At 32.2% G+C, this 20,946-nt stretch overlaps 1 protein-coding gene across 3 annotated transcripts in view; it reads right to left on the reverse strand.

The window, feature by feature from the left end:
• Positions 1–20,946, reverse strand: part of LOC106636373 (GTP-binding protein 2) — a 249,705-nt gene that overhangs the window by 13,463 nt on the left and 215,296 nt on the right. For all 3 annotated transcript variants that reach the window (XM_089593772.1, XM_089593771.1, XM_089593773.1), the window contains exons 4-6: positions 9,893–10,153; positions 9,395–9,800; positions 9,018–9,303 (exon numbers count right to left, since the gene is read on the reverse strand). In XM_089593772.1, the coding sequence (XP_089449898.1) occupies positions 9,018–9,303; positions 9,395–9,800; positions 9,893–10,153 (953 nt within the window). The remainder of the gene's footprint in view (positions 1–9,017; positions 9,304–9,394; positions 9,801–9,892; positions 10,154–20,946) is intronic.

The following is a 20,946-nucleotide window of genomic DNA, read 5'->3' on the forward strand; positions in this document are numbered from 1 at the left end:
GATTTTAGTTTTTTTTAAAACTATATTAAAAAACAGTTTAGTTGCTAATCACCGATTCTTGGATTGATAAATAATCTTCCATAGTAGTTAGGTTAGTAATTACAGATGATAGCTCACTTAAGGACACTTTTGTTTACAAACAATACTAAACACCAGTATCAATTTCAATCGCAGACGCTTCCTAGTCTACGGCCATATTTTTTCAAAAATATTACTGAAATTTGGTTGGATTGCTAATCACCAATAGTTGCTCGCTCGAGGATATATTTGGTTAACAAACTGTACCAAAAACAGTTAGGTAGTTAATCGCTTATCCAAGGATATGTATCGTTGATATTCTAAAAATCTGCCACTGGACTTGGCTCAACCGACGGGAATCGCAGAGTTAGGGATCTGGACTCGGAGTAACTTGACTCTTGCCTTCGGAGTTTCCGCGTATGGAAAGCGTGTTGAAGGGAGATACGCCACAGGAAGCTAAAGAATACTGCGTTTTAAAGTCGTTTCCCGAATTACCAACTGCTCACTATTGGTCAGAGAACGGGACCTGGAGAATACCTCTTCTGAAGATGTGCCTTTGGGACGAACCATGGAGGCTGAGAAATTAACAGCCAATATGATTACCTGAACGCCTCAGGGTTGCTTACCCTAGCTTGCTATTGTAGTAAAAGGTGCTCTCACAACACCAGCTTAGTTAGACCACCAGGTGGTTCGTGTTGCTTGCCATTAAAGACTGTCACGTTGGCTCAAGTTTATTTTTCTTTTATAAATTCACTATCACATTTCCCAAGCGCTGACCTCAGAAAGGATCGGTGATTCCTCGTTGAATGCTTTGAGTCATAAGGTTAATGCAGGCATGTTGCTAGCCGGGGTTCCCAGTCTCGCGACGAATAACTCTGCTAGTAACGTCTGCCAGTGAATGACTTACTTGGTTTTAAAGTAGCCGATAAAGATAATTTTATATTAGATGGCTCCAAGAGGGACCGATGAGATTGATGGTGGTTTAGTAAACTAAATGATTTATGGTGGTCTTGAAAAGAGCCAGTGGTAATATTTTCAGTCAGAGGCTGATAATATTTCTAGCAGATGTGGCTGCTCGAACTCTTCAAGGTTGTTCTCCGTGGCATGCTGTTGTAGCAAGAGATGTTCTGACAGTACGAAGTTAGTTATAAGAATAGCAACGACGCCTATAACCGTTAGAGCTAGTTGTAATCACCGATGCTTGCTCGCCTGATAAAACAATTCAGTAATGAATAATACTTGAGAAAATATTGGTTTCCTAGTCACCGATGCTTGCTTGCGTGAAAACACATTTACATACTCAATAGTACTATAAAACAGTTAAGATTCTGACTCCCGATGCTTGCACACTTAAAAAAAAAAGAGTTTTGATAAATTACTACAAAAAAACAGTTGAATTTGTAATCTACAATGCTTTCTTAAACGAATCACACATTTTTATTCGAAATAAAAAAAAAACACTGTAAGGTCTTAAATCACCGATGATCGCTTTCCTTCAAGCATATTTTATTAATGAACAATACTTGAAAACACTCGAGTTTTTTATCGCCGAGACTTGCTCGTCCAAGCAAACAATTCATGAATAATTATGACTTATCACCAATGTTGGCTTGCCTAAGAAAATAATATATAAATAAATAACACAAAACAACAGTAAGGTTTCTTATTTTAAAAGCTTGTTTGCCTGATGAAACAATTTATTTATAAATAATACTAAGAAACAGATGGGTTAATAATCACTGATACTTGCTTGATTATGAAAACAATTTATTAATACATAATACTAAAAAATAGTAGGATTTTCAATCGGCAATACTTACCACTCTAAAAAAACATTTTTATAATAATAGATACTAAAATTCAGTTTGTTATTTTATCATTAATGCTTGCTTGCCTGAGTATACAATTTTTTAATTGATAAAACCAAACCAGCCTGATTTCTAATCGCCAGTGATTCCTAAAAAATAATGGATACATATAATTTAAAAACAAAGGAAACACACTGTTGGATTCTTGATTGCCAGTACTTGATTACTAAAACAATTATTTAAAAATTAATTTAAAATTAAAAATGCGTTTAACTAACGTTCAAGTGTACAGTCAGCTCTAATTCTTAATCTTCAAATCTTTTCTCTTCTCAGCGTGGGTTACACTCAGGTACACGTCCAATTTTTTTTTTTGCATATTGTGCTGTTACTCTATTATTGCGGTTACTCCAGTTATCGCAGAACTCTCAAATAATGCATATATTTTAATTGAACTGATGAGTTATGGTAAGTGAGCACTTGAAATCATTAAATTAAGTCGTAGAGTATCTAATTCATCGAACTTCAGTTCCAAAATAGCGTTAAAAACTTTATATTGGCATAAGAAAGTATCACGTCCACAATAACTGGTGCACACATAACTTCTTTCACTATGATGGTATTATTGCGGATATCCCATTGATTTAACATTGAAATTGACCACAATAATACGTGCACAATAATAGATACAGGCCCGCACTAATACCAGCATTGGTAACTAAATTTTTAAACCTCTTTTTAAATTATTATTTATTAGTTTATGCAGTTATAAAAGCGGAATTTAGTAGTTTTTGAGTCCAAAATTAATAATAAAAAAAAACTACAACGATTAGACAAACTAAATTTCTTAAATAAATGTTTAAAGCTCACCACTCAAAAAAACTTGCTATAATACCCTCATTTACCCCTAGTTGTCTGGAGAATATAATCCCCAGGATTTTACAGGTGAAGTTGATTTAGTTGAAGACAGGACTACATGTTGCGTCGATCGCTCCTCATTCATTGAAATTGCATTGGACGAGGATTTAAAAGAACCTCACAATACTGAGAAAGAAAATTATAAAGACGTATACCTGACAAAAGGAGTCTGAAAAAAATGATGACGAGAAAGCGGCCGGCACCTACGCCAATGTGATCGATGAAAAAAAAGCAAAGCAAGGGAAAATGCCTCAGCAAACTAGACCGATGGAAACTCTACGATCAAAAATTCCAGGATATCTCTCGAAAAACATACTCTATATCAGTTCAGACGAACATGAAGATGAAGGTCCTCAGGCTTACGACAAGTGATGTTAAGCCGTTTGCCGTACTGCCTGAATTTTCTATCAAAATTATGCAAATGGAAAGGCAAATAGACGATTTGCGTCTCAACTGGGATTATCAAGAAAGACAGATAAAGATACAAAGAACCGCTCAATAGCACTATACGTGCTAAAAAATTCGTCGATGTTGGACGCAAAATCAAGCGTGGTTTACCGAAATCACAGCTTATAAAGTACAGTTTCAGAATACCTTCACGCAGCACTATTTTCACTAACGAGGACTTACTTCATGAGATAGGGGATATCGAGAAGCGGAAGCCTTACAGCTACTCCGTTACATTGGTATCGGACGTCTGTCTTACCTGAGGAGGGATGAAGGGAGACTTCTACAAGTAGTGTTCAAGCGACCAACAGTTTCCACTACAAAGAACAAATTCGTGTTCTAGACCAAGAATGCGTAAGTAGGACTCCCAGTTCATAGGAGAAGGAAAGGAGCGACAATGCGCTTCTATGGTTTTTCAATGAGGAATGGAGATGAAGAACCTAGTCAGAGTTCGTGACTGCAGTCAGAAAGTGGTTCGATACTGGCGAAAGCTTGCAGCACAAGCGGAAACAAGACATGTTAATGCGTCAACAATACGACGGCAAGCCAGTACGGGGTTACGTAACGCAACTTACTGCCATACTGCGCCGGTAAAACCCGTCAATGCACGCAGAAGTAGAAGTCAATCTGCTCATTGCCAATATGAGGCCCGAAATACAGCTCTGTATTGAACGGCATGAGATGCGCAACTCGTGGGACCTGCAAACTCAAGCTGTGGAGGCCGAACGACTCTTACAGGTCAAAAAAACTTTCAAGAACCTTCAGCGTCAAAGTATTTCGTACTGCCAGAGCTGACCTGTCTAAAAATAGTACCAGTGACAAAGAAACTCAAGTCACCCTCAAAAATCAGTGCTGCTGATACTACAGAAACGGCCGATATCCTGATGGTACTGAGCTTGTTCTAGAAATTGAATTATCGAATGAAAAGCAGACGCACCAAGAAAAAGTTACTGCAGCAACTAATCCGAACACATCAGAAAAACAATAATTTCAGCAAGGGCAGCAATGACAAAGAAAATGAAAAGGTAGAACAGCGGAAAATAGTGCAACACAAAAAAAGAGAGGACAAAGATGGTAGTAAACCAAGGCGCCGAGGGCGTAGCGCAAAGTCAACTGAGCGCACACCAGGTAAATCAAGATGCTATGGCTGCAACTTCACAGAACATCACTTCCTGGACCACTGCTACAATCTTGGAAACGTCATATTGGAAGCATAAGCGAGAAAATTGCGCTTCCCTCTCGAGATCCTCGTTTTTAAGCGTTTTTGCACGTAACTACCCTCTCATTTTAAGGTACACCCGAAGAGATCCCAGCACAAGATTGGAGAGAGAAGGGCCGGTACTGGCTTCCATTCACGCTGCAGGGATACAAGTTGTGAGCTCTTATTAATAGCGATGCAAAGAAAACAATAACAGACAAAATAGACTTACAGTTAGCTAGCGCATCCAGCCGGATTTAAGTAACGATGCAAATAGCGAGTACATTACTCAAGGCGCGTCACTCATCTGAAGCTGCGTACCACATCCTCTAGCTAATTTTGCAATAACTTTTATTTTAATCTACATTTTTTAAATCTGCAAAACTGGCGTATTTTGTAAAAAAAAATGCTATAATTTAGGAGGGTTTCAGTATTCATTATTTTGTACTTAAAAACGGTGTCAGCTTATAAACATATTACTAACCGTTAGTTTATCAAAATTTCTGGTATATGAGCGCATTTAAAAAAGAGACAAGAATTACTAAATTACTTTTTATGGCTGCTAATTGTAGATTAGATCTTACTGCATAATAAATAAGAGATTCTGCAACTTAAAACATTAATTTCAGCACAAGTTGTGATGAAAATAAGGAGCACGATAGGCACGAAAACTAGATTGTAATACTAATTGTGCAATAATTTTTTTCTAATGGAAACTTTTCAAAATTAAAGTACTCATTAATGACAACGTAATAGTTTGGCTTGGTTTTTATTGTCCTAACGGTCTTTGTTAACTTTTTATAGCCTTCTAAACATATAATTTGTTAATAAAAATTAAGCAACACTCGATACGATCAAATACATTGCAAATTTAGATTCGGAAGGTCAAAGTACGTCTAAAAAATCTTGGTGTTTCAAGGGACTTTGATTGGCGGCTTAATCCTTCTGTCCCATAGACTATCTAGAATGTAAGATTTTTTTAAGCTGCTGAAAATCTACTGTTGTAAAATTAATGAAAAATGAATAATTGATATATATAATTAGTTACTTATAAATAAGTCGTCCGGCCATAGTACCCGGTCTCAAAAGTCCAGTTACCAAGTGAGTAGCACCACATACATTAATACACACACGCGCACACACACGCACACAAACAAACAAGGGGAAACAAAACAGCAGCTCGATACAGAGAGAATACTACAGTCAGAAAGAAGCAGCTTGGAGTTTTATGGGATTAGCAATTTGGAGTAATAACAGCCCATTCTTCAGGGTGCTTAGCAAAGCAAAAGAACGCAAAGACAGAAGAAAAAAGTTGTCGGGGACATTCAGTACTGTAGTTCTAATCAGATACGTTTTCTGACTTACTATAACTTCGTCCTCGCCGTCTTTTTCTAAGCCACCGCTATTACCCCTCCTTAATCGTCCCTCTTCTCAACTAGCACAAAATAATACATTTTCCTTACAACTACTGTTTTATTTCAACAATAAAATTATGCTATTTTTTTTATTAAATATTGATGTAAATTTTGCAATTTTAGAAAAAAAAGTGAAAAGTTCATTTGTTAACAACTTTTTAAAAATTAAGATTGAAGAAAAATGTTTTAGAAGAATAATTTTGCTGTATAAACCTATCGCAACTAATCAAAGTAAGTCTCAAATTCTATTGATTGATTGTTAATGACCTGTTTAAAAAAATTTAACTCACAATGAAATGGGAGTTTTCTCTAATATCAAGGGTATGGAAAGGTTGTGAAATATCTCGCACAATTTATATATGATATTCGAAAAGATACATGTAAAAAATCGTGGTGGTTAGAAATTAATTATTTGTGACTTAAAATTTGCAGTTATTTAAAATTATTGGATTTTACATTTCAAATAAAAATATTTTGGCACTACTTTTAAAGTATTGTGATGGGTTCCGGGATTAAAAATACACTGTGGCAGTCCATAAAAAGTAGACGGATTTGGAAATTCGTATAAAACATTTTCAGAAAAATTTTAGAGTAAGGACAGTAAACCCTCTTATCAAACGATGTTTTATATCAAGGGATAATAAACGACAGCGTCAATAAGTAATAATATAATGATAAAAAATTTCATTAGGGTTAAAAGCATACTGCTCCTTGTAAATTCTTTTTATCTTCTTTCAATGCTGAGTTACTTTATGAATTATCACACAAAATTACACAAAAATAAATGTATTTAAAAGAAGTAAGGGCGTAATTACCTTTACAATTTTTAAGACTACATACTATAAAATGATTTATAGATATAGATATAGATGCATGTATAACGTCTCATGCAGTAACATATTATACTAAAAGAAAGCGTTTGTTTGCATGTTCATAAAAATCTCTAAAAATACTGAACAAGTGGATCTCTAAGTTGAAAAAAAGTTTAAGAACATTACAGACTATTAAAATTAGCCGTAACTTTAAAATAGAAGTTTTAATGGTACTTACAAAAAATCTTACTGTAAAAAAGCTCTGCCAGAGAGTTTTGTCACCCAAACACTAGAGGGCAAGGAGGTAGTATCCCAAAGTTTCTGTCCACTAAGTAAGCGACTCTCATAATTAATTTTACTAAGTCAGGTTTATAAAAAACATTCAATTGTTTGCTTTTATATGGTGTTGATCTATCAGAACTATGATAAATATACTATGTGCTTTCTAAATCCACGAGTGTTATTGGGATGGTTAAGCCCTCGTAAATCTACCAAAGCTGCCCTCAGCAGATAGTCAATGCATTAACAAACATAAAAAAGAAATAACAAACCAATATTTAAATATAAAAGTTTCCGATAAAAATGCCCTATTAACTTTAATGTGTTGTGAACGGTCTTTTAAAAATAATGTTTACGAAGATCAAATGATATTCATTAAGTAATTCAAATTTACTTAGTTGAAATGGCCACACTATTACCACATACATTCACTGTTAATATTGCCGTTTACTGCACTAATCTACGGAAACGCACCTTCCGTACTTTTAACGATATTTGTACCTCAATCAAAAATAATTATAATTATTCAACAGTCATCTAGCTTCCACATTTATTCAATGATGTTATACTGAATGATTGAGCTGTATATACTATTACGATTAAATGTAGTTTTGCATGTTGTGCATCTAGAAAATAGTAGTGGCACAGTATTTTAACATGTGTTACGATTTAATTTTGGTGTTAACAGATTCTTAAATTATATGTGCAAGACACTTTCACGGTAACTCAAATTTTTTGTTGGAAGCTAAAAATGGTGTATTGTAAAAAATATCAAATTTTAACTCGAACAAAATCGAGTATCTAAATTATTTATGAATAGAAAGTGGGCGAAGCCACGACAAATGATGTCGCCACATCAGCGGATACTATTATTTAATAAAAGCTGATCGAAACCACTTCTATTTCTTTGGAATCTCGCATGTGACGGTATATTAATGTTTGAAAATATTCTCGACGGCTACGTTAGGATTATTCTTCTTTTGAGTTAATGAGTTAAATAAATTATGTAGCAATGGTTTTATTTAATTTTTGAGGTATAAAAGTGTACATCACAAATGTTGAAGCTTGGTGCCAGTTTATCGTCAATCATAACAGTTCATATTCTATCATACCTCCCTACCAAAAAAAAGTTAATTCACTTTTTTTAAACCGCATTTTTTAGATCCTGCTGTGTGATTAAAAAAGCAAAATTTTCTTATAATTATTTAATTTTTTAGATTCGTTACAAGTTGTCAAGCTAATTTTCTGAGTTTCAAGACCATTCTTACATATTCATAGTTTTAATGAATAGTGTAGAGGGAAGTGAGTCGTATTTTTTCGTAAAAGATGTCAAATCTAAAAATAGCAGATAAGATAAAATGAAAACAAAAAAATAGAAAAAAATGTGCCCACAAAACAGTCAAATAAAATAATTTCACTGAATATGCATAATTTTTAAAAATAATTATTGATCGTTATTGAGCCTAATTGATAAATTCTATTTGAGTACATAGACTATATGAAGGTTAATAAAGCACAATCTAATTTTTATACAATTTACGCAGAAGAAACGTGAATGTAAATTTAACGCACGTATATATACCATATTATCGAACAACATGTATAAATACAGCTGAAAAATTCAATGCACACACTGAACAGAAGTTTCTAACTTAATGGGACCTTGGGATCGTAAAGCAAAAACGTAGTAATCTGTAATACGCTGGTAACAACCATCTATACTCAAAAATATAATATATTAATTAGTTTTAGCCGGGGTTGGGGTTTGTGTTTCAGATTAACGAATGCAAGAGGTCCTGAATCTCTTTAGTAGCAGACTTGTGTATCAATTTTGCCTAGCAAAGGCTAATCGTTTTTTATCAGTAAGACCCCTCTAATAGAATCTTTTTTTTGTGTGTCTAAAAGTTTAGTACGAGTGTTACATATCTTATTATAACTGTGAATGCAGAGTATCTGATAATAGGTTTTCAGCTGATACGTTCCTCAATAATACAATTAAAATACAGTAATAAGTGGTGATCCTGGCAAATAAAAAAAATTTAATGATTTGAGAACGTTAGTTTGTTTTAGCCAATAATGATGTAGTTAGTTTTTACGTCACATTTTGATAATACGATTTAGATACCTGAAAAAAAAGAGTCGCATGAGGCTGTTCTTGAAACGAAACTAATACCATTCCAGGACGTAAATGTGGTAAAGGGGGATCCTTCTTAGTGGACCGCGTTAATGTCAGGCTCGCACTTTGTGATGCTCGTACAAAACAGCAGGGCGCTTTATTACGATGCAAACTAACAACCTTTGCAGGACTAAATTTGCCATCTGGAGCTGGGCCAACCAGCAGTCTTGTGCCTAAGGAGATTATTCCTTTCACTAGTAATCCACCAAGTACAGGCTTGGAATATCCTGCAACTCTAAAATAATAAATAAAGTTTTTCATTATATTTTATAAAATCGTATGCCTATTTGAAAGTATGCTAATTATAAAATATTTATAATACAAACCTGAATATTTCATCTATTTGAAATAAGCAGGAGTCAGGATCTAAATCAGGAGGGGATAATTCAACAGGTACCAGGTCTCTAATAAAATTTTTCAAGTCACTTAATCCTTCTCCAGTTACACAACTAACAGAGAAGACCGATATGACATTTGACTCATTATTTTGCCTATCCTGGTTACTGTTATTATTGCTACTATTGTGAAGTAAAAAATTTTTATGGCAACCTTGAAAAGTAGATATACTTTTTAATTCAGAAAGCGTTTCCTGGGGATTATAATATCCTAAGTCAACTTTGGTAAAAACAACAAAAAATGGTACATGAAGAGCCAAACACAGAGCAACGTGCTCCTGCACAACTTCATTAATTGGAGGAGCAACAACTAACATTACATAATGAGGTGAATATCCTAGTAAAAAAAATAGTTCATTACCGTAATTAGGGAGCCAATAGATTATAAATTTTAAAATAATTTGAAGTATGGGAAGTCACTTATTTTACCTGTTAATCCAAGTATTGTTGTTCTTAGATATTTTCTGTGTCCTGCTAAATCTATGAATGTTACAACCTTAGAAGCATGTTCGCATATTTTTTCTGCTGTCGACATTTCAGCATAATTCAAAACGTGACCTTTGTTATCGAAGCCTATTATTTCGTGGGAAATGGAAGATGTTCTGCCAGACTTAATTTCATGCAAGTGCCGGAGCATATTCAATCTAGATCTCCCTCTTCCATTATCTAATTCGCCTTGGGTTAACACACCTAAGTATAATTTTCATGTGTTATTATGATTTTAAAAAGCTGATTGTACGTTGCGCATACAAAAAAAAGTATGTTTTAGATTATATATATTTATCGTTACCCTAGCTGAATACAATGGTAATAAACATGCAATCATAGAAATTTTCTTCTTAAAAGTGATTACCAAATTAACTGAGAAATAATAGAATGTGGTATTTTATCCATACGTCTTCATACCAAAGCCGGTGCCAAGCATGTTAAATTTTATTTAAATTCTTACTAAGCTGCTTCAACGTAAGGGTTAATAAATTAAAAGTAAAAAAAAAATTTTTTTTAAATATAACTAGTTCAACTATTCGATCACTAGCTAAAAATTTCAGTTTGTCGTGACAGTGATCTAGTTATCGACGATTTCTCATTTAGTTTTGAATATCACAGTTGCGGTAATTATTGAATGTTACTTGGACTAGCTCCTATTTTGTTGCACACTTCATTTTTATACTCTCTTTATGAGATGTATAGTTTTTTTTTTTTTTTATTGTTCATCATCGCCCGTAGGCTCAGATATAAATTTTTTTTACACAAGAATAGTGATTTTTAGCCTTCGGTGCACCTGAGTTATGACCAGATGTTTATACGCATATAAACATCTGGACCAACTCATAGTTACACCTACGATCACGATGTCGAAGCAAAAAAAAAAACAGTTAATCGACCCTCGAGAATCAAGAGCACAGGCAAAACGGCGGGACCTGAATGGTCACCAGACGGTCACCCATCCAAGTACTAACCACGAAGAATGCAGCTTAACCTCGGAGATCGACGGAACTGCATCTCTACCGTTGCGCCACCGCAAACACGACTACATTTTTCCACGTATTAAAAGTATTATTAATATATACGTAATGAACATAATTTTTTTTAATCTTAAGAAAAAAGTGAAATTTCTTTTCACTGTACAAAAACCATTCATTTATGGCCAAAATACTAGATTAAATGTTACAACCATGGAAAAACAAAAGTTTAAGTTTCTCAACAAACATTATGCATATTATCGTTACAGATAGCGGCAAAGGTAATGATTATACACTGCAAGTTTTTCTACTAACTGCTATTAACTCGTCAGAAAGTATGAAGTCAGTATACACGGAGGCAAAATTGGTACAGAAATTCGACGCAGGCCGTTTACTATTCAAAACAGGAGTAAAGAGACTTCCACTGCTTGGGAGGTATGCTTTTTCACGTTAGAAGACTAGTCTTCCAAACTTGTAGCACGAACAACTCTAACTTGTTGAGATATCCATCAAACTTTTGAGCAGATATACTGTCTCAATATACACAAAGTAAAATGTCACTTTGCACCTAGTAAATCTGGATGCTTGGGTACCAAAGTAAGAAGTTATTCTTCTATAAAATTATATGGCAAATAATATAATTATAAATATAAGTATACCTCGTATTTAACGATATTATGTACAAAGGTGGTGCAATTATCGTTGGAATAAGTATGCCTACGTTAATTGGGTGTGGTTTAAATAAATATTTTATATCTAATAATAGAACAATTATAAGCAATATTTTATGGCACAATACAATGTAAACAATATGGCAGCTGGCCAGTACAAGACTGTGTTCTTTTATCAAATCTTCCGGTGGTTTCAAAAAAACTTCCTAAGAAAATTAGAAATACCCTTGTAAAAAAGCAGATTCTTTAACTGTACCTTTTTTCACATGTTTAATTTAAAGAATATTCAATTTAACATGCAACATTATGGAAAAATTACTTTGAATTTTATTTACAAGATCTGTTTAAAGCTCTCATTTTTGGGTTTGTATGAAAGATTACTACAGATGAATCTGTTTTATTTTTAAATGGATCGATATTTTTTTTTATTATTATTATTAACACAAAAAAAAAGGGGCCAAGTATACGTAAAAGCGTGAACGTAAGTTCATCCTAATAAGAAAAACAATTTCCAGCGTTGCAGCATCTATTTGCGCTTTTCCCCCTCTTTGAATTTTGTTTTCAATCACAAAGGAAAAATTTCGAAAGAAGAAACCGCAATTAAAAATTAATTATTATATTTATACAGTACGGAAATGTTTTCTTTTTTTCATTTATGAAAGTTCTGCAAAAATGTGAAAAAATTGTATGAATAATAATTTATTTATCTTAAAAGTAACAAATCAATGATAAAAGAATGAATGTTTCAAATTTTTGAAAAAAGCATGTAGCAAAAAAATGTATTTACTGAAATAACTTGTTTATTTAATGTAAAATAAAACCAAACGAATGAATCCACAACAAATGAAATTTTACATTGAGAATAAGTTACGAACTGTAAGATAAAAGTGATTGGTTGTCCTATGTCGAGCACGCTCATAGCAGAGTGGGTAAAGGGCTTGCCCAGTGGGCAAGAGGACGGGGGTTCAAATCTCTTTGAAAACGGTTTATATATCTTCCTATATTATATAGTCGTGAGAGTTAGAGCGAGGTTTTGCTCCCCCCCACCTCCCCCCCAAATAAGGTAGTTATTCTTTCATTTTCTTGCATTTTTCGAGTAATCCTACTTTTTTGAAAGCTCCCCCCGCTCCCCCCCGCTCCCCCTCAGCTCCCCCCAGCTCCCCCCAGCTCCCCCCCATTTTCCCCATATATAATGTAAATATATTAGTAAAGCCTTGTATATTAACTGTTACAAGTGGTCTAATTTTCACATATAATTTTATTTGACCATAACAACAAATTTTGTTACAATTATCTTACTTACGATGTTTAATTTAATTACATACTCTTAAATGTCTTTTTAGGTGCTCTGCTTTTAGGGGTAAACGCACCATCTATCGTACACCCGTAAATTCACTTAATTTTGTTACCATGATTGTAAGACAGTTTGATACTAAATATTGACTCAGTAAATTTTAAATTGTTATTTAGGATCTCAAGAGAGATCTCTTGATTTGAAAATTTTAAGTTATATTTATCACACTGATAAAATTTTGCATCCATGATGGTGTATCTTAAAACATGTAACGAAAAACGGATTGTTTATAATTACATAAATCTGGGTACTAGACGGTACTGAAATTTGCTTTTTTGATGAAAGATAAAATTTGCAAGAAAGTATAAAAATAGTAATAAACTATAAAATAGTTTTTTTGTTACTCTAAAATTTCATTCCAAATAATATTTTTAATTTCAAATTTGTTTTCTGATTCAATTAGGATAAAAATTTTTTTTTGGTTTCAACATCTAGACAGTGCAACATGTAATTGCCCATTAGAAAATAATGGTTTTCTAAAGTACAACCCTAAGGCATCAAAACTTTGACCTTAAGATTTATTGATAGCCATAGGAAGAGTTGAGATAAATGGAAATCGTTTTCTGTACAATATAAATGGTAGTGAAGAAGAATTGTTTGTATTGAGTGTTATACTTAGACTAAAGACTTTATTTCCTTTTTTTTTTTTTTTTTTACCTGAGATTATTCCAGCTTTGATGTTGTATTTAAATAATTTTGTAATTCATAATATTGTACTATTGCAAAGTACTTGAGATATGTTTAAGTTTCGTATTAACATAACAATAGCGTTGATTTGAAATCTAATTCGTGTGAAAAAAGACTGTCTTTACTACTATTTAAATATTCTGTAGGGAAATTAGTATAAATATTATCGTCTAACTTATCTACTCCTTTGTGAGTTGCTTTATCAATACTATAGTACGTTACTAATATTCCTACCATATTATTTTAAATTTTTTTGTTCAAAAAGTGAGTGTATTTATTGTGAGATGTTAATATAGCTTTACTTATAAAAGAATCATCATCATTATTAAAAATTTAAGAACATATATCATTTGTTTTCAATGTCTGAGGAATTATAAAAAATTTAATTTTGCCTTCTCCTATATCCAGTAGCAATGAAGACAATTTTTTATCAATTGAACGTATATTATTTTCTAAATAGAAAATATTAAATAAAGGCCAAAAATTGGAAAATTTTATGGTTTCTTGAACAATAGTAATTTTGCTTCTGTTTTTTACTACTGGGAGAATTTGACGAAAGGCTCCATCTAAAATTATTATTTTATTTCCAAAAGGTTTGTTACCACTAAATAAATCTTTTAAAGTCCTATCAACGATTTCTAACGCTTTTTTCGGTACCATAGAAGCTTCATCCCAAATAATTACTTTTACACTACGTAATTTTTGTTTGTCTGGCTCAAACTGGAAGAATGCACTTTCTATAGTGCTTAATTCCAAAGGAAGTCTGAAAGTTCTGTAAGTGGTCATTCCCTTTGGAAGCAGAATAGAAGCAATACCTGTCCAAGCCATTGTAAGAATTTTTTTTTAATTGATATGAAATAATAAATTAATCTTTTGTATAGAAAAGTTTTTCCAGATCCACCAGGACCATCGATGAAAATTTTTTTTTTTTTTTTTTAATTTTATTATTTCTTGTAAAATTCGACATTGATCATGATTGAGTTGTAAAAACATTTCATGGAATTTATGTTTACAAAATATTCTTTCATCATTGTGAGTATCAATATTTTTTTTCATCGTTTCTGTTGGTTCTGGTAAACTGAAATCTTTACAAGACATATTTTCAGAATTAAAAATTTCGTTTATATGTAAAAGAGCTTTATTTTGATTATCTTTACAATTTTTAATGAAAAATTTCTTGTATTTGTTCCAAATAATATTACAAAAAATTTTCAGACATAATAAACCATGCGAAAAATTTTCGTAGTTGAAAAGGCAGCATAACGTTACATGCTTCTTTAAAAATGAACAATTAATATAATTCGGGTATTTTTCCATACTTCGTAAATCTAGTTTGCAATTACGGAGGTTGGTGCGCAGAGCGCGCAGTGGGCATATATAGTTATGAGAGCTTAGCAATATCTATTGACACATACAGGATAGACAGCTCATTTAAAAAAGGGAGCCACTAGAAGAAATAATAAAGCTCACCAACAAAAATTCAAGGGCACATCTCTCTGTCTATATAAACTTTACCACTTATATTTGAAATTAGCAGCTTGTTCTTCATATTTCTTAAAAAACAGACCAGTAATCATACCCCAGCGTAGAAAATTTATTCCCGAGTATTTTTGAAAAATGCCATAGTCTTCCGAATTTTGTAAAATATACTTCAACATATTATTTTTATACTAACAATTAATTTTATCATTTTTTTAAGGCCTTAAAAAATATTAATACAAACCTTATTTTGAAAAAATTACACTTATAACACAATAAAAGGGGGGGGTTGGCGCGCGGAGCCCCACTAGTATATATATATATATATATATATATATATATATATATATATATAAGTGGTGTGGTGCGGTGCGATGATGATGTTAGATGTTGGGTGGTGTAGGGGGGCCGGAAGTGCGTCAAGAGGGGCGGGGTGGAGGGGGAGAATCAAGCAAAATCCACCACCGTTACACTTTATCTCAAAGTCATCAATCTGAAATCGTTGATTTACTCTATAGGACAGAACGCGCCTATAGAAGTATAACTTCAAAAAATAATAATAATAACGTATATTTTACCTAAAAATTTTTATATCCTCAGATTTTTTTTCAAATTCAAATAATTTTTGACTTTTTGGTTATACAACCATTTTTTCTCAATCTATCATAAAGTATAAGCATAGAAAAATTGAATTAATATTAATACAGAAAATACATCCACATTGCCATTCATTTTGTACGGAAAACAATTTTCTATTAACAAATTTTAAGACAGAACAAAAGTTTAAATTTAATTTAAGTAACCTTTATATTTCAATAGAAAAGAAAAGAAGATCTTTGTCTTCAGGTGGTCAATAAGGATACTGACCAGCTTCATTGTATAAACATTACGTAACTTAATTTACTGGTTTTTGACTAATACCATATCATATCTTATCCATGTTAAATAACAGAATGAATAAACTTATAAGGAATGAAAATAAAAGCCAGCGTTGCATAGCAAAAAGTAGTGCAAGGGGAAAAAGAATGTAGTTCAAGATTTAAAAATGGTTCAAAGATACTACATCTATCTAACAAGACGAAATAATTTTTTCTTATATTTATTAGAGTAGAAGTTTAAAAGAGTTGTGAGGCTAAGAGGCTCAAATAGATAATTCAACCAAATTAAGTAACAAACCGTCTGTAATAGTTTCACTTTATAGTAAATGGTAGTAAGATGGCTTAAGTGGGACCGAGAAGGTGTTAAAGAGCATTGAGGGGTAAAAGCTGAAATAAATATTATACCAAATTACATAATGGAGAAACTAAAATAGTTTGAACTAATTTTGAAGGGACTCTAGAAATAATGAGGGGGCTGAGGAGGGACGGAGTGGGGTAATCATGTATCCAACCCAATCACTATAACAGAGAAATTAAAAGAATTTCGCCTTAATTGAAGGGGGAGGGGTAAAAAAAAAAGTTAAAAAGAGATAGAGGGGAGATGTAAGGAATAGCCCTTTCAAATCACTATTTAATATAAGAAGCTATAGTTACTTTGGGACTATCTGATGTTTGCTCCAAAATTTTTAGTAAAAATATCAATTAAAATAATGTTAATCATAGAAAATACATCCTTATTACCTTCTATTTTATCTATTAACAATTTGCCTTAGAGGGAGCATTTTTCATTATTATTAATATATTTCAAGATTTAAAATTTTGATAAAGTTTGACACTTGAAAATCAACTACTTGTCCATAGTCAATTAAACGTCGAATTTAAAAGATGCAAGAGTAAAAATCAAAACTAAATTTACATAGAACATAGTAATACATAGAAATACTACTAAAATATAAAGCAAAGTTCCAAAAAACGTAATCGCTAACCACGGAAACAACTAAACGGATTTTGCTAAAATTTTGCAAACTTCTTTTTGACACTTCCTAAATAGTTTTGCAGATTTTTTTCTCGAAAAAATTCATAACAATAGCAACAAATAAGTTTAAATTTTTGCAAAAAAAATTTGGTGGCGTCAGAATAATATCAAATCCTTCTGAAATCCAAGTCAGTAAGTGTGGTGACAATATTCGAGAGCATACTGTCATTATTCATTGTCATTCACTGAGAGTACATGAGTAACAGAACTGTCAGTCATGCAGCTGAGTATTCCAGCTACCAACGACACTCTGATACTCTGCAATGGGCAAGCGACCTATGCTGATTCCCACTCTGGATCGCTAAGATGACAGAGTGCCACGAAACAAAGGGGTTTTTAAACGTTAACGTCCCCGGCGTTATATCTAGAGACATCTGGCAAGAGCACAACTAGTCTATTGTCAGGAGACAAAAAAAATACGATTTAATCTTATGTTTTCCAGTAGAAAAAAAAGTGGTTATTTGCTTTTAGAGTCTCTCCAGAATTACAAGAAAAATAGTTTTGTCCAAATCAAACGTTGGCTTCGTTTATTTATTTAACAATTTACGAAAAAATGATAATTTTTCATTTAGTTTTTGAAGTTATACTTTCATAGGCGCGTTATGCCCAAGAGTAGATCAATGATTTCAGATTTTGACCGTGAGAAAGAGTGTGACGGAAGTGGATTTTGCTTGATTCTTGTAGTAGCTTACAGTAGGAAGTTGTTTTGAGATAACCGGAAGATTCGATGAAAGCGCACATTCTTGTACTGGCCAGCCTATATATAATTTTTGTTGTATTGTGCCGTAATATATTGTTTGTAATCGTTAACTCATTAAATATTAAAATATTAATTGAAACCACACCTAACCAACGTATACTCTTTCCACCGATAATTGCACCACCTTTGTACACAATGTCGATGCAACCCAAAAGTTTGTAAACAAGTGATTGTTGTTGTAACAGTTAATAATTAAAAAAAAAATTTTAATGTATTAAAAAAGCTACAATTTAATGAACACGAAAATTTGAATAAATATATATTTCTTACTATAGTCACTTTTCGTATTTAATTTATTAATTAAGCATAATCAATGTTTAATACTACGTTTGTAACCGTATAATTATGTAAAACAACTTATTAAAATCTAAACGCCAGCCGTAGCTCGTAGTTTGACACATACGCACTGCAACTGGTCAGCCACCTGGTCGCAAAAGAGGGGTACAGATGGGAGCGCTGAGCTGTCCTGGCTGTTAAAATGCGACTTTCTTGATTTTTTTTTTCAGCTTCCCTTTCAATGAAATTGAGACACTGCTCCAAAAGTGTAATGCAGAAATACATAAAGATAATACACACATTTTTTCGCAATAAAAAATTCAATTATCAGTCTGTTATTGCGAAAAACACCAATTTCTTGTTTTTCGGCTTCAGAGTGAGCATGAACATTTTTTTTTTTTTTTTTTTTTTCATAATTTGTCGTTTATAATAAAAAATCCAATGACATGTATTAGGAAAGAGAGTATGCAAAATTGACTGAGATATTTGCAATTGTTTCAGTTGCAAAATACAATTTTTGCTGGCAAAACGTCAAAATTCAAAAAAATTAATTTTTTTATTTATTTATAATATTATTAATATTAAATACAATGTTTTCATCAAAACGAAATGTTGATGAACCGACTGTAAAGCTTGTAATATAACTTTAAAGTTGCACTGTAAAAAATTTGTTTACAAAAAACTAACAGTTATTTTGCAATTTTACAAACAGCTATTTGATGTACAACTTAATATCTATATTCTCTTACGGTTACGTTTAAATTACCATGATAGCTTTTTTTTACATTTATCTCAAGTTCTTTGGTACAAAATTTTTTCTACGTTTCTTTGCCATTAACATGTTATTAAAAATTAATAATGGATTTTCAAAGGTGTCTGTTTTATAAACAAATTAGATGACGAAGAGATTGGTGATCGAAAAATTTCTTTAAGAGCAATAGAAGCGAAGATATAAGTAAAAAACTAAATAGAAAATTGGCATTTTTTCATAAACTGTTTAATTAATAAGTGAAGCCAACGGTTAATTTGGACAAAACTATTTTTCCCGTATTTCTCGGAAAATTCTAAAGGGAAATAACCAATTATTTCTCTACTGGATAATATAAGATTGAAACATCTTTTGAGCCATGGACTACACCAGCTCCAACGCTTAAGGGCGTCGTGGCCATTCTTCGGACTAACCTGGCTACCTGGTACTATTAAAACACCTTTTACTACAACAGCTGAATAAAGAAGATCCAGTTTCTGTAATCGCCTGTGCTGCCGCCTTTCTGGCCATTAGCGGAAATGACTTAGTGTATGTAAAAAAAGCCAAATCGTATTGGAGAGATAGAAACAAAATCATTTATATAAAATTCATCGTTTTCATTAGTATAAGATCGATGAAATCAATATATCTATAAAAGGAATTGTATGTTCTATAAAAAAAAAAGTACAATTTTGTTTAAACTTATTTTATAGTGGAAATAAAAATAAAATTTTTACTTTTTTCTAGAAGTTTCATGCTTTCAGTGATAAACAGAATGAGATGTTGATTATCTTGATAATGTAAAAAAGTATATATGCACAGAAAAAATTGTACTTGAGATCACTGAACATACGTTTTGCTGAATAGAAATATTGATTTCATTACTTTTATATTAATAAATGATTATTAATTTAATCAAGTTTTACCTTTGCAATACGATTTGGCTTTGTTTACATATATTAAGTCATTGCCGAGGATAAATACGAAGGTGACAGCAGAGGCAGTTACACATAGCTCGAAGTTCATGCTCGGTATCAATAAAGCTTACAAAAGTTTTAGAAACGCTTAGTATTGCAAGAGGGTGTATTGAAAGGAAAACTTTAAACGTTTCAAATGTACACTGTTTTAGGCGTCAAAAACTGACGCAGAACATTCACTGACATTTAGATAGAAGTGTCAAAATCGACGAATAAATAATATAGTTTATTAGATGACAGATCAACTATTCACTATAATTCAGACATTATTTTTTTAAAGTGACTCGAACGAGCAGCATAAAAAAACTTCTTTGTGTATAAGTTAGGCTTAAATTGTCAAGTTACATCGTATAAATTTTTATCTTCGGATGAAGCAAAAAAATGTTAGGTTCACCGTCAAAGTTTGCTGAAATGTTAGGTTTGAGGGTGTGTACAAGTCGTATAAGATTACTTATATAGTAGCACAATAAAATAAGTAATAAAATATTAAAATATAAATATGTAAAAAAAAGGTGAGAAGTATGGATTTTAAGGGTAACACAGTAACATTAAAATGAGTCTATGTTTACGATTGAAATTATAAAATAATTTTAAAAAAATAGTTGTACGTCAGCTACTACATATGTGAAAGAGCATGATACATGCACGTGCCCTGGAGAAAAGGCAGCTCTGCAGACTAACAGAAAAATAAGAAAAATACATCTTATAACTTATGCTTACAATTTATAAGCAGCTTACTTAAAAATCATGGGTACTCAGTTATATATACGGTACTACCCGTTTGAGCCACCTTGAATCTTTTAGATATTTAAATAGGTAGAACAATATGTATTAGCGTTTATAGTAGTGCTAAAACGGGAGAGATGAGGCTTGAGGAGGTTGTTGTTTTGGTTGTAAAGTTTTGTGATGAAAAAAAAATTCTGAATTATATAGCTGCATTGTAGCTGATTTCTACTGACATAAAGAAACAGACAAAAATAAAAACAATACTTCAATAATTATTGTACAGTTTTTCTACCAGCAACCATGCTCACAATATAATAAGTAGTCTATCTTTTACATGTCTATAGACATTCCAAAAATAAGATTATTAAGTAAGTACATCTCGCTTTCTTTAGTGATTTGCAACTTTTCATGGGTTAAACTATGTTTAT

This window comes from Copidosoma floridanum, unplaced genomic scaffold (genome assembly GCF_036245765.1).
Source record: "Copidosoma floridanum isolate Cflo_tuat_1 unplaced genomic scaffold, Cflo_Japanese_pri ptg000020l, whole genome shotgun sequence".
In the NCBI taxonomy this organism is placed as follows: Eukaryota; Metazoa; Arthropoda; class Insecta; order Hymenoptera; family Encyrtidae; genus Copidosoma; species Copidosoma floridanum.